This window comes from Carassius auratus, chromosome 8 (genome assembly GCF_003368295.1).
Source record: "Carassius auratus strain Wakin chromosome 8, ASM336829v1, whole genome shotgun sequence".
NCBI lineage: Eukaryota > Metazoa > Chordata > Actinopteri > Cypriniformes > Cyprinidae > Carassius > Carassius auratus.
Genome location: NC_039250.1, coordinates 19,890,409 through 19,905,631, shown reverse-complemented (window position 1 = coordinate 19,905,631; position 15,223 = coordinate 19,890,409). Strand labels below are relative to the sequence as shown.

Here is a 15,223-nt window from a genome sequence, read left to right as displayed (position 1 = left end):
GAGAGTGCATGATACATAAAGCCATACTGCCAGACCTACCTGCCCAAATAAACATACCTTTATACTTTCATGTGAATGCATATCTTTAGTTTGTTCTTAATGTTTTTTATTTATCCCTTGATGTATTTAATTTGTTAGCAAAACTATCAAGTATTAAAAATAGGTATTTTGTGCTCAAATATGATTTAGCTTGTCTGTGAGTCTGTAGCTTTGGTTATTTGCATACGAGTGACTGCTCCTCCCTGATCCTATAAGACCGCGCGCGCTGCTCCTGCTTAAGCTGCTCGCGCTTGGAATGACTTGGAGGACGCGCTTCCAGATGATCTTTAACATGTGATGAGATTGTCCAACTGCTGAAACACATATCAGGGTTTGGCGATGCAGTGTTTGCGTGGCTAGTGCTTGACAACAAGCCATCGTTTCATTTTGGATACTTTGGATACTTCTCTCTCGGTTTCATCAAGCGCTTTTCACTCAGATCGGAGTCCAGATAATTTTTAGTGATGGCATTTGCCATGCTACGGCCCATGGCGACTCATCGAGCGTACCCGGATGTTGCCATGATGTCCGAGGATGAGGAGAACCGCAGCGAGAGCGACGGCAGCTCGGAGCAGAGCTACGGCTGCTGTCTCAGTGCGGAGAAGCGGCGGCAGATGTCCACGGTGAGCAGTGTGGTGATAGTAAAGCAACGGAACGCAGCCAACGCGCGGGAACGCGACAGGACGCAGAGCGTCAACACTGCTTTCACGGCGTTACGGACTCTTATTCCCACCGAGCCGGTGGACAGAAAACTGTCAAAAATTGAGACTCTGCGCTTAGCCTCCAGTTACATTTCACATCTGGCCAATGTGCTCCTGATAGGGGACGGAGGAGAGGACGCGCAGCCGTGCGTGAGCGCGGTTTACAGCGCGCAGGGGGACAGCGGAGGAAAGCAGCCGCGCACCATATGTACTTTTTGCCTCAGCAGCCAGAGAAAAGGGGTAAGAACATTTCAAATAATGCATTTGGATATAGATAGTGTCTACGGAAACAGGAGCCTAATAATAAACACTTATCTTTATAACAGCAAACATTTATGAATGGCAAATGGACAGGATGTGCAGATCCACGCACCTCAGAAAGTGTGAAGGACCAATTGCAAATGGACCAATTTTGAGAATAAAGCACAATAAACGAAAGGAAACACATTTAGGCTACTTAACAAAAATAGCTAACCTAATAGAAGTCCTCATGTCATTAGTTTTAATTATGGCTGTAATATATATAGGCTTCAGTGACAGCATTTTTTAACTTTAACATTTGTTCCCCTCTGACAGGCTACTGCTAATGTATTTGGGCACATTTTTTTGTGCCAGATGCTAATAAAAATGTTAAATAGGCTATCCTATCTATATTTCCTCACAATAGTTTACTCTTTCACTGTCATACATTAAATGTCTTTATCGAGGCCTAAATTGAGTTGTTTCCCAATATTTAGAAGGCCTATAAAGAAAAACATTTGATAAAAGAGAATAGGCTAGGCCCATCACAGACAGAGAGTCTAGGTTATATATTTGTATGACATTAAATGAATAACCTTTTGCTTTGTCTGTGTGTATTTCTGCAGATAAAGGACGGGACTGACTGTGTCCGTATGCGGGGTATCACGTCATTGCGCGTGACACGCCGGTAGCAGCGGCAGCGGCTCGTGAGATAAAGCCGCAACTCAGGGAGCGCGAGAGGTGAGCGAGACTCCTCGCGACGGAGATTATCGGGAGACTCGCCATTCAAACAAGAGTTAATTTTGAGTTTTCTGTATCTTTTCCTTGTGTGATTTGTATAAAGATATGAACATTTTAAATGCAGTGCATACTTTTTTTTCTTTTTTGTTAAAGAGAATTTATACATTTTATACACAAATTGTGAAAACACCATGGTGAAATAAAATATATATTTTTTCAAATTTCAAATGTCCTCTGTCAGTTATGCGTGGATGGCACATAAAAATGTTTCGTGTTGAAAAGAGTTTTCTTTAAAATGAAATATATCTGCAATAAATCTGTGAACTAAACGTTTTCATTTGGTAAAACATAGAAAATGAATGATGATGATGAGTTTTCCTAAACATCCTCAGAAGCAGACCTAAGCATTAATAGATTTTAGTATAAAAATCAGTGCTTTGTGGGACATCTTTATAAAGGTTATACTGCAACTTTTTAAACGGTATATTATTTAATTTTAAAACTAATTTTCAACTTGTTTTTGAAACCAAACAATTACATTTATAGAGCGTTTATAGTGATTTTTATTGGCTGATGCTTTTCTGGATTTAAAAATCCAAACATTGCCAGGAAAACACACCAAGAGCTGAAAGAAGAGTTCAGGGCTCATGGGATTCAGGCAGAGCTTCAAATCAATCAGTCATCTGAAAATAAACATTCATTTAAATTCAGAAAAAAACTCATTGATTATCTCTTCACATATTTTAACTCCTCTATTTCTCAATGTTGTCCTTTCATCATTGTTGTGTTGGTTTGTAATTTCTTTGAAGGACAGAATCTAAATGTTTTCCTTTGATTATTATGATTATTTTTAAATATTTTTTACATATCTCTCTCATTCTGTCTGCATGTGATTTTGAGATCTGGTATGTATTAGTCACGGTAAATACTACCCTCCGGTCAGCATGGGGACCTGCTGCAGCTGTGCATCTGTGAGCTGCATAAATCACCAGCAGGGTCGACATGGAAGGTGGGGTAATACACAGCAAGAGAAAGTGGAAGAGGGGGTTTGATAAAGAGAAAGCAAGGTCGAAGGTCAGGGTAAAGATAAAGCATTTAAGCTCTCGGATGCTTGGATGAAGGTCATAGGTTACTGTACATACAAGCTGAGTGGGTGTTTTAAAATCGCAGTCAAAAATGGATCTTTAAAATTGCCAATATCCCAATATATTCTGTGAACTTTTCTGCAGTTAATAAAAAAAAAAAAAGACTAACCCTGTGAACTGTTGAGAAAGGAAAACCTTAAATAACCCAGGAGACAGCAAATATGTTGTGTCTGATCGCTCCTCTTTGGTCTCATGCTGCGATCAGACCGGAGACAGAGACATTCATTCCACTAGAGTTACGCAGAATGCATGTTTCTCATGTTAAACAACCGGGAATGGATTTAGGATCTGTTCGAAAGATGATGGCTGCTATAGGAGTCAGTCCCAGATATATCTGAGAAATTATGATGATTGAATTAATGATTGAGATTTAATATATTAAAAATAGCTATGTTTTATCAAATATAATAATACATAAAAAGTTATCTGATTATATATTATATTAAAATATTTTTTATATAGTCTAATCAAAGTTCTGGGAAATTAATGTTTATTTAATTTCTTAATGGTTGGGATTTGATATTGAGATTTATTATATTATGTGTTAGGCTATATACATTTACATTTAGTTTATTTGTTTAGTCATTCATTGATTCTGTTTCACTGTTGTTTTACTGGTTAGGTTTGACTGAAAAGCATGTGATAGACACTATTGGGGCATGTTGTCACATGTCTGTTTAATTAAATGTACTATTTCTCCTGAGCAATACTAGTGGATTAAACTTCTATGACTTTTATAGCCTAGACTTTGAGGCTTGTGTCTATACAAAATATTACCTGAAATAAAAATTGTGACATTTAACCCCATATTAATAAATGATGAACGTCTAAAATAATTTACAAAAAGATTTATATTTAATTAGAGACACATTTTCACGAGTGCACTCAGACTTTTGAACATTACTGTATATGTTTTATGATAATGAATTGGTTCAGCAGTGTGCAGTGATGGTACTTCAGTGTTTTGGCAGCTGGTTGAGTCTGAATTCCCCTCATACGATGTCTAAAGTGTGACTGATATCTCCCAGCCGATTGTACTGCAGTCGAATCTTACCCTCACTGCTGTGATTTCATCATTTCAAAGCAGATTCTATAGGATTAACTATGATATTTGGAGCTTCATAAATCGGGTTTGATTTGGTCTCTTTGGGGTTTTCACTTGGCTTATTAGAAGCATTTCATAACAAAACCCAACAACCTCTTTCCTCTCAGACCCCGAACCTTGACACTCGTTTACTAATGACTAAGTGGTTGCCTAGTGACACATGTCCCAGAAGGAAACTCCCTCCTCTGAGTTTGGCAGAGTCTACACGAATCCAGACACACACACACACACACACACACACGCACACCTCACTTCTGTTCAGCTCCACCAGCCCAGCAGATGGATGATTCCCAGACTCCATAATTCACTGACAGGACTGTATCCGGCCAGCAAAGAGAACTCAGACCTCCACGCCAATTATATTAATACTGAAATAAAAACATTATGTTTGAAACTAATTCTACTTTGGGACCCTTCTAACTGCAACAAGGGTAAAAGACGGTTGCTTTAGAAAAACCATTACACAGATTATGAGAGAATTTCATACGGTGTAAAGTTAAAATATATGTATGAAATATATTTTTAACATTATTATTTGCATAATATTTAAGATATTTGAAATGATAAAAGAGAAAAAATTTAAAAATCTAGCTTTGTACCCCTGTACCATGTAGAAAAGAATACAATACAATAGACAAAAGACAAAATACAAAATACACTAATACATTTTATTAGACAATCTTAAACACATATTTCAAGGTAAAAAAAGGGGTTGAATCATAATTTGGATACTATTTTAGCTAATCAATAAAAAGGTAAAAATAAATGTAAAAAAAAATGTTTTAGCCTTACTTTTCATAATACATTTGTTTTTGGGTTTTCTTATTCACTGAAAATATAGGATATAGGACAAGCAAATTTCACAAACAATTACAAAGGAATGGCAAGTAACACATTAAATGAAACATGCAATTTAGTAAATTATACTCCAATAATCTGTTTTATTTGCAAAAAAAAAAAAAAAAAAAAATACTGATTTGGTGGACATTGTTTTCTCAAAAATTAATAATATTTTAAAACACAACTGCTTCACTGCCTATCTTTTTTTTTAAATAATAATAATAATAATAATTAATTCAATTAAATCAGTTAAATCAATTAAATGTTCATATAAACTGCATTTATTAAATCTATTTTAGAATAAATTAATAGATACAGAAAAAAAAGAATTCCCTCCACATAACTGACCTCTCTCTCTCTCTCTCTCTCTCTCTCTCTGTCTCTCTCTCTCTATATATATATATATAGGCAATTCAGTTAACATTTATTCGATGTAAATATAATTTAATGACTTTAACTTGTTCTTTCCCTCTCTCATAAGGTAACATTAAAAACTCAGCTCAAACATTTACCAACCTCTGAAGCTTTGAGAAGGAAGGAGGAAGCATCATTAATACACAAGCTTGCTGCCTCACATTCTCAGTCTCTCACTCACACATACACATACACACACACACACACACACACACACACTTATTGTTTTTGTTCAGTATTCAGGAGTCTGGAAGCGGAATTCCCTGAGTGGGGAATTGCTGGACAATGTAAACGCTCCACAGCTATCAGCGCGGAATGCCGTCGAGCAGAAGATGTGGCCCTCCCAGACATTAACCGTACTCAGGGTGAGGGGTCAGTTTCGGTATCGTGCTAGCGATGCTTCCGAAAGAAAACAATCAAACAATAAGACATCCACACAACAGGAGGGGTGCAGAGGGAGACGGGCCATCATAATTATCATCATCACAATCATCAAGCATCATCAAAGTATTTTTAATAAGGACCATAACAAAACTGGGTCAGAGGAAGCAGCTCTCAGCCAAAACACAGCACAACACACACACACACACACACACACACAGACACACACGTATCAGTCCCAGAATGATGTCTTTGAACTTTATGTCTTTAAGAGTTTCAACATATGTAATCTAATATCAGCAAAATCTATTAATGCAAAATCATAGTCACGCAATCCAAAATCAATCAAAAGAAAAATCACAAATGATTTTGTATTCCTAAATCTTCCCGATTCACATGATATCTATATAATAAAGGAATTTATTATTGTCAAACAGAACTGAAATATATACGGTATTGTCATTACGTTTATTACGTCACTGGTGTGTGTGTCTGCATTTTTGTACTGTGTTTTCGCATGGGAAAATCTCCCAGCTGTGGAGGCTTTGAGAGTCTGCTGTGTATTGATGGAACATTTGGGGCGTTCCTCTATGTGTGTGTGTGTGTGTGTGTGTGTGGAGGTAACGATCATCTAGAGGAAATCCTCAATCAGATGCAGTAAGAGCGCTCTGAACAAGCTCACTGACAGAAACATGGGCCTTCAGATAAACACACACACACACAGCTGTGGCTTCTAATAACCTCAGGGACCTGCTGTAGACTGCACAAAACACACACCCACACAGACACATACGCACATTGATAACTGCATATTTAAAATGAATAACATAAGCTAAGATCTCCATGACTACCAAAACATTTCTGAGGGAACCTTCAAACAAATGTAGTAAACATTAGTGGTACTAATGTATTTTAGTTTTTTGCAGTTCATCCTTTAATTAATTGTTGTTTAATTCATTCAGTCTTCCCATACATTTATATGTATGCTGTAAATACACATTTGATACTTTCGGAAAAAATTGTCCCTGTGTCAGAAGTTACTAATATGTATACTTAAGGTATGATTATGTACCATTTAGGGATAGATTTTAACTTTTAGCTTTTTCTCAGTAATAACTAATAAATTCATTAAATAGTCAAAAACAGGATCTTGTAAAACAGTAATTTATTTTCTGGTTTCAAATTTATACTGTAACATAAGTGCAAACAAGATAATTTTCTGTCACAAAAAAAATACTGTTAAAAAATGAACTACAGGCCTATAGTCTTCTACTATATGTTATTATATTCACAGAATAAGCTAATCATGATGGACTTTTCAGTGGAATCATAATTTGTTCCGTACTGTTGTAAGTGATCGAAGGGACAGGGTGTTTTCCATGTCGATGTGGTGAAGTTTTGCATGAATTGCCAATATTTTATATAAAAATAAATACTTTGAGCACTACAAAACAAGTAACAAAAGTGTAAACAAAAACAAAAAACTGAAATTGCAGAAAAATACACAAAAAAATTAATAAAATTAACGCAAATGTCTTCATGCAGGCATCATCACACTATTGCTTATTTAGTTAATGACTTTGATATTCTTGTTTTTATGTATTTTGAAAACGTAATAAAATTATTAAAAAACAAGCTCGCCTGCAGCTAGCTTTATATCTTTAATCATATATAATTGAGATTTACTTTGATGTTGTGCCCATGCTCTGAAAGACAGGCCTTATTTACTATTATATTTAAAGTCACATATGATTTTTCAAAATAAAAAAGGTGAATTCAAATGTCCACCCTTAAACCTGACTGTCAATGGGGCGTAAGCAGATCGTACGGAAATCTACGCTTAAGAGTGTGTCGCATTTACTCTGACAAAAGTCTTGCTTGAATATGCAGAATTATCTGTATCTCGATCATAAATGCATATCCACACATATGATGTGTCTGTCACTATTCAGTGTGGAGATACAGCATGCAGCTGTCATGTAAGTTTAGAGCTGCTGTGAACATTGTTGTGAAAATATGGTAGCCTAGTAGTCAGTAGCACACAAAATGTAACAAGCAGATGCAATTTAACCTAATATCAGATGACTGAAATGTCAATGAATGTGTAATAATCTTTGTATAAATTACAGTATGCATTCTGCATGAAGCAGAGGCTCTCCTCCTTTCTCACTTGCCCCTGCTGTCCTCTCATTTATTGTGTCCATCCTGAAGTAGCCCAGGCATTGTTTAATCCAGATGGCGTAATCGCAACCCTCTCTCTGTGTCTTCCTCTTCCTATTCATACAGCCTCCTATTAATATCCTGATCCCTCACTATCCTGTCAGCAAGTAAGACTCCAGCAAACACTGGGACAAATTAGGAGAGGGAAAGAAGGAGGGAAGAAAAAGAAAAAAGTGGGGGAACCCCAATATGAAGAACAACAGGATGGAGAAGAGCATGTCATACAGTCATTACGGGCAGGAGGATCTCTGCGTCCAGAGAGAGGAGAGGGTCGAGTTCCGGACTGAAGAAAAGCAAGTCCACCGTCAACCACTTTCACAGACGCCTTATTTACTGCCATGGAAGAGCAGCTTTACAGCTCTGTGATTCAGCCATTTGTGACTGCAAATGGGACTCAAAGGAAAACAAAGACTTCAAAAGAGCAAACCAAAGTGAGTGAGAGAGAGAAACAGGAGAAGATAGTTCTGAAACCTTTTGTGAAATATTTGTAACTTCCACAACAGGAGCACGTGGCTCATTCACGTATGAGCAAAAGTTAAATTTCATTACTAATGTGTTTAAGTAGGTTATAGCTTTCAAACGACCACAAATAACATTAGTTTAACATAATGATGACTAAAGTTCCGTTGTGATAAACCACAAGTGCAGACCCAGCAAAACAGTTCACCAATGACTAACACAAATGTGTTTCCACTTTGCTCTTTTGCGTTCAGCAGTTTCTAACTTGTCAGTATTTCCATTATATCCCATTATATTTAACAGAAATCAGATATGTCAAACATGCCAAATCTGCCCATGTAATATGATCCATTTGTTTTATCTAGCATTTCTGAATCTTATGAACGTATTTAACCTGTGTATGGTAAATCTTTTTTTTTTCTTTCTTGGCCAATCATTGTAGGTTTAAAGATACTTTCAGTGTCTGACTGTGGTGACTCTAAACGGGTCCAAAACATTAGGACAGAGAATGTATAGGCCTAATGTGTTTCTATACATCATTAATACATATAAATAAAAGTAGAAACATGTTCATACATAGTTCTGAAAATATGATTCTTTAGGGTCTTAATGAAATGTCTTTAACATAGTTTGGTTAAAATGTCTAAATGGTTCAGTAAAAAACAATTTTTTTTTTTTACCCTGTCAACAACAGCTCTTTTCAGGGTGAGCCGTTTTGTAGCATTTTCCTTTAAATGTTAATGAGCTCTGCTGATCCCACCCCTCTCTTCCAAGCTGCTCTCATAGAAATTGTTTACTTTAGCCACATTCATGTGAAACTTGTTAATTAGCACATTATAGATTCATTAAAAAAACGTTTACAGTACTTACTTTTTCTGTTGGTGAAGTTGAATCACAAATGATTCGCATGAAGACAGACAAATTTAGGTAGATCAGGGGGAGCATTCTCTTCAAAAACAAATGTAATCCACTCAGATGTCAGCAAATGACGACTGCTATGTTTATTATTACATCCAACAAGATATTCTATGCCTGCTCCAGCATCGAAAACAAGGTAATACCATAGACTATAAAAACCATGATAAAAACTGACAGTCCAGTCTGTGCTAAAATGCTACTGTCAATCAAACTATCATGACATCACAAAGACAGGCATCTGAGATCAGCTCGAATTGAGGAGGGGTAAAGATTTTAGTAGATTACAAACAAAAACACTGGGTGGATTTTTATCATAATAGGGTGGTTGTGTACACACACTGCCAACACACATTTCAGTTCAAACTACTTATAAAAGTGCATGTATCATCCGATGACCCCTTTAAATATATTAAATATATAATTATAGTTTATATATATATATATATATATATATATATATATATATATATATATATGTATATATATATATATATATATATGTATATGTATATATATATATGTATATGTATATGTATATGTATATATATATATATGTATATGTATATGTATATATATATGTATATGTATATGTATATGTATATATATATATATATATATATATATATATATATATAGTTGAGTATCACTGAATGGAAACTAATCCCGTATTTTCTAATAATATTAGAATAGTATATGTGTGTAAATATTTATGTTCATGTATTTATTTGTGTGTTGTTTCAGTTAATATTGTTAGAAATATTTCAGTATAATTCAGATGACTATCTGAAATAACATTATTTTAGTAAGGCTATTTACAATACTATTGCAATCAATACATTTATAATTATTAATTTATACTATGTAAATTATACTAATGTCATTTAAACAGTAATTTCTCAGATTTAAATTTTATTATAAAATGATGATCTGAAACTCTACACCATTCACAAAAATATCTACATAAGCAAGTTCTGGCTTTTCTTTTATTTGTTATTTTTTTCTCGATATGTTTTTGACTCTGCCACATATTTAAAATATCCATCCTATTTTGTTCCAGTCAAAGTCAGTGACGATTCAATGATTAAAAAATGTATTGGGGTAGTTATCATCTTCTTTTATATTCTGTTTTATGTACAAACGTCCGTTTTTTATTATTATTATTTATCGTTACACTCACCAGAGGGCGGAATTGAGACATGCATGACCTTTTCATGTTTTCTCCAAGCAGCACCTCACTTTTGTTAAACTGATGACACTTTCTGTTTGTAGGTGAAGAGCAATAAGAAACAGCCGTAAGGCCACTCGTAATCACTGATGGCTTGGTTTTACCCTCTGTAAAGAACTCAGAATGAGAAATATGAAGATTCCAGGTAAGTGCATTTCAGACTTTATTACCAACTGACTTTAAACTCATCAAAGCCATGGCCAATGGTCAAAATGTTCTCTTTCAAACCTAACTACTTAGAAAAATACTTTAAAATAAATAATTCTGATATTATTATTTAATTTAAGCATTAGGTTCACAGAAATTATGTTGAGTGCTTTCTGTATCATTTTGAGCTGATGCCTAAATGGCTAGAAGAGACACACAAGTGATTTTTATTTTTTTATTTTTTCACTTGAGACTTCTTTTCTTTTTGTAACTTCTCTGTCCTGTTAAATTCAGAACTGAATGTGATGATAGGGATGTGAAATTCTACAGAATCATGCAGTTATAAGCCAGTGAAGGTGAAGAGGGTTGGCAAACAGTTTCCTTTATTTTAGTTACTAAACAAACAATCAAGTCACTTGACCCTAAATTTAGCCTTTCTTCAAAACTATCAGTATTTTGTACAAGTTTTCAGGTCTGTGAATGATATTTCATGGTAATTTAAAGGTTCTGTGTGTGTTATTCCTAATGACTGTTAAAAAATATGTTTGATCTATGTTAGGTTAGTGGTATTAAATAGCATCTACAGTATATATCATATGGTTTTTGTTTTTGGTGTTTAAAACAACTGACTTCATCAGAGTGTTAAAATATCCTGTGAAAGTCAATGAGGTCCATTCTTCAAAATATTTTCTTTTTAGTTTAGTAGAGGAAAGAGGAGAAAAAAATGATTCATTTTGGGGTTAACTATGCATTTAATATTATAGGTCATTTGTATAGGTCACTGACCCATTTAGCATCACCACAGTCAGACACTGAAAGTTCATCTACGATAACACATAGGCCAGATAGCGAATTATTATTTAAACAGGTGCTAATATTAACAGATTGATGCTTACTTTCCACTCTGTATTTCTCCTTGCAGAACTGCTGTTGTTTGCAATGGCAGCATTGCACTGTGGGATAACAGAAGAAATAGACTTTATTATGGGTAACTGTAATGATGTCATCAGACTTCCTTGTACAGCTACTGACCAAACAAAAACCTACCGTTACGTCATGTGGTATAAAAATGATGTGAGTTGCTTTTATATTTTAACTGATTAGTTTTGAAATACTGAAAGTAAGCTGAAAGTAAAAAAGAAAGGTGCATGATGGTTAGCCAGCAAAAAGCTGTTCCTTTGATGAGTAGCATCCTCTGCACCTCAGTGGCATACCATTTGGCATTTGACTTTGTCGGTCTGTTCAACCAGAAAACACAACACCACAACAAAATCCCCTAATAAAGCCATGTCTTTCTTTTCTAGAATGTTCCTATCATCAAGAGGAAAAAAGATGAATATGCATACTATAACTTGACCAACATTTCTCTGGAAGATAAAGAGACCCTGGTGTTAAAAAATACGCAACCTTCAGACTCTGGAGAATATAAATGCTTCCTGGCTGCAGAGGTTGGAGGTCAAAATGATGAGTCTATAGTTGGATTGAATATCTCAGGTAATTTAGAGCCCGGACAGTCTAGTTCATTCCACATAAAATCGGTTTGATTCTGAAATTCTGTATGTTGGTGCATCAAAACCGTATCTTTAAGTGCATGTATTCTAATTATGCTAAGTAAGTAATAACTAAGTAATCTTAATTTTCAGAATGTTTGGATGTGAGCACAGTTTATCCCATCACCACCATGATCCCTGCTGAATCCTGTCCTGCTGTAGAAGAATTAACTGTTCCCTGGGCTGTGATTGGCTTTTCTCTTATTAGCATCACCAAAATTATTCTTTGCATTGTAACCGTGGGGGTGAGTATATTAGCATCCCAATTTGTCAATTCCAGGAAACACACAGAATCATTTTAGATTACTGTTATGTGTAAGTTAAGTGGGTCAGTTATTTTTATTTTGAAAGAAATTATAACTTTTATTTAGAAAGGATGCATTAAAGTGATCGAAAGTGACAGTAAAGGCATTTATAATTTTCTATTCTCATTCTGTTCTTTTTCAAATAAATGCTGTTCTTTCTATTCATCAAATAATCCTGAAGAAGTATGAGTTTCCACAAAGATATTAAGCAGAACAATTGTTTTCATGATTGATAATAATGAAGGAATGCTTCCTGGACATCAAAGCAGCATATCAGAATGATTTCTAAAGGATCATGTGACACTGAAGACTGGAGTAATGATGCTGAAAATGAAGCTTTCCCATCACAGGAATGAATTATATTTTAAAATATAATACAATTGAAAAGTCTTTTTAAATTGAAATAATATTCCACAGTAATACTGCTTTACTGCATTTTAATTAAAATAGATGCAACCTAGGAGAGCAAGAATTGTGAGATATGTAGATAAAAAATGGAATTGTAAGAAAATAAAGTAACATTTTTATTCCATCCAGTACAAATAGATAATTCATGTGCCATATAGATGGCCTCAAAACAGATAAGCTGTGTCTCATTTTGCAGGCTGCATGAGGTTGCATTTGTCAGCCACATATGTCATAGAGGATGACTAATTTTATAAAAGTAAAAGTTATACAGTTATCTGCATAAATCACTGAAATTTCAGTATTTTCAGTGTTCTCAATGATGCATGCGGCTGAAAAGGTGACCTCTGGAGGCTGTGATTTAAAAGGCACAGCTCATGTCTGTTTTGAGTCCGTCTTCACCTAAAAGACAAAACGATCTTTTATATATTTTAGGCAGTTCATGGTTATGCCGTGACCATTTGAAGTATTTCTGACCTGATTCTCAGTTAAATTGCGGTGGTCCTATGCTGACTGCATAAACACATGCCTCACAGACTGACAGTAAACATATTTTACCTGTTTCTGCACTTTACTTCTTCAGAAACTGTTGCATAACAGGAAACAGAGACGGTGAGGCCCATGAGCTTCACACGAATCCCCCCACACTTACATATGCCCCACCATCAATGTCTTTGCATGCTGTACTTTATCTATCACAGGAAATAATGCTTTTTTCTCCTGAACCCTGTGATGGTCTTGTAGTAAATGCATGATGTTGCAGCTGTGTGTGCACTTTGGCTTTTTCATTTTTTTTTTTCACACGACTGTTTTGCTGTAACAGCTAGCAATCGTTTAGGTTTCAGAGATTAGTGAAATGACATACCACAGGCTCGTTGCTAAGAATATGTGGGAGACGTTTTGTGTGTGTGTTTCATTGATTTTGAAACCAGGCTCATATACATTTTCCTTTCACAGGTGTGTGATCGAGTCATATTTAGAACAGTAAGAAGAAAACAGGAAGGAAGGGGAAGCAAGACTGGAAGGTCAAGCTGGAAAGACTGAGATTCACAAAAAGCTGATAGGATCATTTTAGTTTTACGCATCCATTAGCTAACTAAAACAGTCCAAGCCTGTAAACATTTACAAGGTTATTCACATCATTAGGTTGTGTTGATAGGATCCATTTTATTTCTGTGTGGTTTGGCTATTCTTAATTACTTTTTTATGGATGGTTTATTCCTAGGGGAAGAAGGACATCTATAATGGGAGCTGTTTTATAGCTGTTGAGGGAGACAAGAGTCAGGGAGGGCTGCAATTCATTAGGCCTGTGCTCTGCCACAGCTGCACACTCTTGCCTTTTGTTTGTTTTTACATTTCCCCCCATTTTTTATAATTGTATATCCTCTGTAAATAATTTTTACTGTCTGCAACAAATATATGTACTTTATGAATCTTAAGGTTTATTACTAGGGCTGCCACTCGATGAAAATTTTAATTTATCTAATTAATTACATAATGTGGTGATTAATTAATTATTATTATTTTAATACATTTTACTGTGAAAATACCCTTAAAAGATAATTTATAGCTATTGTGTTAAATTGACAAAAAGTAGCTTTAGAAATAAATATATTATTTGATTAAAAAAAGAAAGAAAGAAAGAAAGAAAGAAAGAAAGAAAGTAAAAGAAAATACACGTTTAGGCTACAACAGCCTAACATAAACTATAATACAAAATGATCTGAGAAAAATCAAGTATTTTTTGTTCGATTTGTTCATATGGTTCAAAGTTCTGCTGCATGTGGCATTATAGATACAGTAATATTTTCGCTGCCAAAATTGAGCAAAAACAGACAATAATTGACCTTGAAACCAGTCATAAGTAGCACAGATATATTGTATGGGTCAAAATTATAGATTTTTCTTTTATGGCAAAAATCATTAGGATATTAAGTAAAGATCATGTTCATGTAAAGATCTTGAAGGTATTTGGTAAATCTCCATATCGAAACATAATTTTTGATTAGTAATATGCATAGCTAAAGACTTAATTTAGACTTAATAAAACATAGTACATTTTTTTTTGCACCATCAGATTCCAGATTTTCATAAGTTGTATCTCTTCCAAATATAGTCCTATCCTAACATACTTTACATCAACGGAAAACGTGTTTATTCAGCTTTTAGATTATGTATAAATTGTAATTTTGAAAATGGACCCTTATGACTGGTTTTGTGGTCATGGGTCACATTGTGTGTTTAAAATATAAGACAAAATTAACTTCTTATTTACTGAACTTTTGTATAAAATTATATTTGCACAGCACTCGTGTGATATTGCACTTGTTGCTCATGTGATATTGCTTATCATATGACATAAACCTAAGACAATTCATACAGGGGCAT

The 15,223-nt window shown here is 34.7% G+C and overlaps 2 protein-coding genes across 2 annotated transcripts; both read left to right on the top strand.

The window, feature by feature from the left end:
• Positions 1-301: 301 nt before the first annotated feature.
• On the top strand, positions 302-1,842 carry LOC113106763 (transcription factor 15-like). Its single transcript, XM_026268790.1, has 2 exons — positions 302-980; positions 1,607-1,842. The coding sequence occupies exons 1-2, from the start codon at positions 504-506 to the stop codon at positions 1,670-1,672; spliced, it is 543 nt and encodes a 180-aa protein (XP_026124575.1). The 5' UTR covers positions 302-503; the 3' UTR covers positions 1,673-1,842.
• Positions 1,843-10,495: 8,653 nt separating this feature from the next.
• Positions 10,496-14,961, top strand: LOC113107522 (uncharacterized). Its single transcript, XM_026270108.1, has 5 exons — positions 10,496-10,573; positions 11,498-11,649; positions 11,880-12,069; positions 12,219-12,370; positions 13,793-14,961. The coding sequence occupies exons 1-5, from the start codon at positions 10,552-10,554 to the stop codon at positions 13,877-13,879; spliced, it is 603 nt and encodes a 200-aa protein (XP_026125893.1). The 5' UTR covers positions 10,496-10,551; the 3' UTR covers positions 13,880-14,961.
• The last annotated feature ends 262 nt before the right edge of the window (positions 14,962-15,223 follow it).